The sequence below is a fragment of the Octopus bimaculoides genome, chromosome 25 (assembly GCF_001194135.2).
Source record: "Octopus bimaculoides isolate UCB-OBI-ISO-001 chromosome 25, ASM119413v2, whole genome shotgun sequence".
NCBI classification, from domain to species: Eukaryota; Metazoa; Mollusca; class Cephalopoda; order Octopoda; family Octopodidae; genus Octopus; species Octopus bimaculoides.
In genome coordinates, this window is record NC_069005.1 from 24,923,339 (window position 1) to 24,925,393 (window position 2,055).

General features: G+C 40.3%; 1 protein-coding gene across 1 annotated transcript in view; it reads left to right on the forward strand.

Annotated features, from left to right (window-relative positions):
• The window catches only part of LOC106878412 (protein saal1), a gene marked incomplete at its 3' end in the record, with an annotated part of 23,494 nt that overhangs the window by 14,590 nt on the left and 6,849 nt on the right, over window positions 1-2,055 (forward strand). Inside the window, exons 5-6 of the mRNA XM_052976619.1 lie at window positions 462-541; window positions 1,854-1,913. Coding sequence (XP_052832579.1) covers window positions 462-541; window positions 1,854-1,913 — 140 coding nt within the window. The remainder of the gene's footprint in view (window positions 1-461; window positions 542-1,853; window positions 1,914-2,055) is intronic.

Below are 2,055 nucleotides of genomic sequence, written 5' to 3' on the forward strand. Positions count from 1 at the left end.
GTCATAGGATCGCGGTTTCGATTCCCAGACCGGGCGTTGTGAGTGTTTATTGAGCGAAAACACCTAAAGCTCCACGAGGCTCCAGCAGGGGATGGTGGCGAACCCTGCTGTACTCTTCCACCACAACTTTCTCTCACTCTTACTTCCTGTTTCTGTTGTGCCTGTAATTCAAAGGGTCAGACTTGTCACACTGTGTCACGCTGAATATCCCCGAGAACTACGTTAATGGTACACATGTCTGTGGAGTGCTCAGCCACTTGCACATTAATTTCACGAGCAGGCTGTTCCGTTGATCGGATCAGCTGGAACCCTCGACGTCGTAAGCGACGGAATGCCAACAATATAAAAAGGTATGTTAATAGAGAAATAGATGAAATAATTAATCTAAGCTAATTCCTAGGATGTGTTATGTAATGTATTTTTTCCCTATGAAGTAATTCCTTAATTATGTTTACTTTTAGGAAATCTGTGTTGGTATTCTTGGAAACCTCTCCTGTAATCCAACCGTCTGTTCAGAGATGTCATCAAACCCAGAATTTATGTAAGGTTTTAATCTTTGCTTTGTGAACTCTATGTGATGTGTGTAGCTATCTCTGTATGTTGTGTGCATGCATGTAGTATGTGTGTGTGTGTGTGTGTGTGTGTGTGAAATTTCATTCATCATTTTTAACCATTTTCCTGTTCTGCCAGGGCTAAATGGAACTTTATTGAGGCAGGTTTTCTACAGCCAGATCCATTCTTCCTCTCACTAACCTCTGTTTGTTTCACAAGTAAAGTAGTTAGTCATTCCACTGGTCATCACATACTCTTACTCTTTACTCTTTTACTCGTTTCGGTCATTTGACTGCGGCCATGCTGGAGCACTGCCTTTAGTCAAGCAAATCGACCCCAGTACTTATTCTTTGGATGCCCAGTACATACATTTTTCTATGCTGGTGTGACTTGGACAGGATTTATTGAGACTGTTTTCTGTGGATGGATGTCCTTCCTTTGGCAAAGCTGTGTATTCCAAGGAGGGGATTTTTATTCCACTGGTTTTCACGTTTTGAAACTGATGACCTACAGGGCACACAGTCTATGGAAAATCTTAAACAAGAATCACCATTTTTGCTTAACTGGTGTTAATGTGAAAGGACCAGGAAATAAGCATTTACATATGTGCATAAATGTGTGTGTGTGTATATACATGTATGTATATGTATGTGTATACGAGGGTGAGGTGCTGGAAAGTTCCTGGCTTTAAGGGTATCACAAAAGACCTGGTTGGAAGTCCAGCCTTCTGAGTTCTTTTACAGGGCTTAGAAAAACTGAAGGACTGCTGCAATATGTGTGTGAATCTGAGAGGGGAATATGTTGAATAAAATCTTAATTAACTGATCCTCCTGCATTTTCTTTTACTCAAAGCCAGGAACTTTTCAGCTCACCCTTGTATATGTGTTTTGTGTGTGTGTGCATATATATGGACACATGCTCTCTCAAGATACATACGATGGGCTTCCCTATAGTTTTTGGCTCCCAAATTTTGCTCACTAAGCATTGGTTGGTTAGAGGCTATAGTAGATGGCATTTGCCCAATGTGACACACACGTGTGTAGGCACACACACACACACACACACACGCACGCGGCTGAAACCTGAGATGATGTAGCTGTGAAAAAAACATATAGCCATGACTGGACTTGTCTGTCTGTAGGTAGATAGATAGATAGACAGACAGACAGACTAATTGATTGATTGAGTGCATGTTTGTGTGTGTGTGTGTGTGTGTGTGTGTGTGTGTGTGTGTGTGTGTTTACTATTGTATTCTTATAAATCAGATAATTAATTATTCATGATTTCCTCTCATATTTCAGAAATATGGTTTTGTTGTTATTGGAGAATCCCGATGGACTTTGCTTAGTACAGACTGTCAGGTAAATATACTGTAATATAGTGTATGCATTTAGTACGGTCTTTCAGGTGAATATACTGGACTACATTGTACTGATAAGGGAGCTGTTCATATCAGGTAATTGTACTGTTTTGTACTGTGCTGTAATTCTGTACAGACTTTTA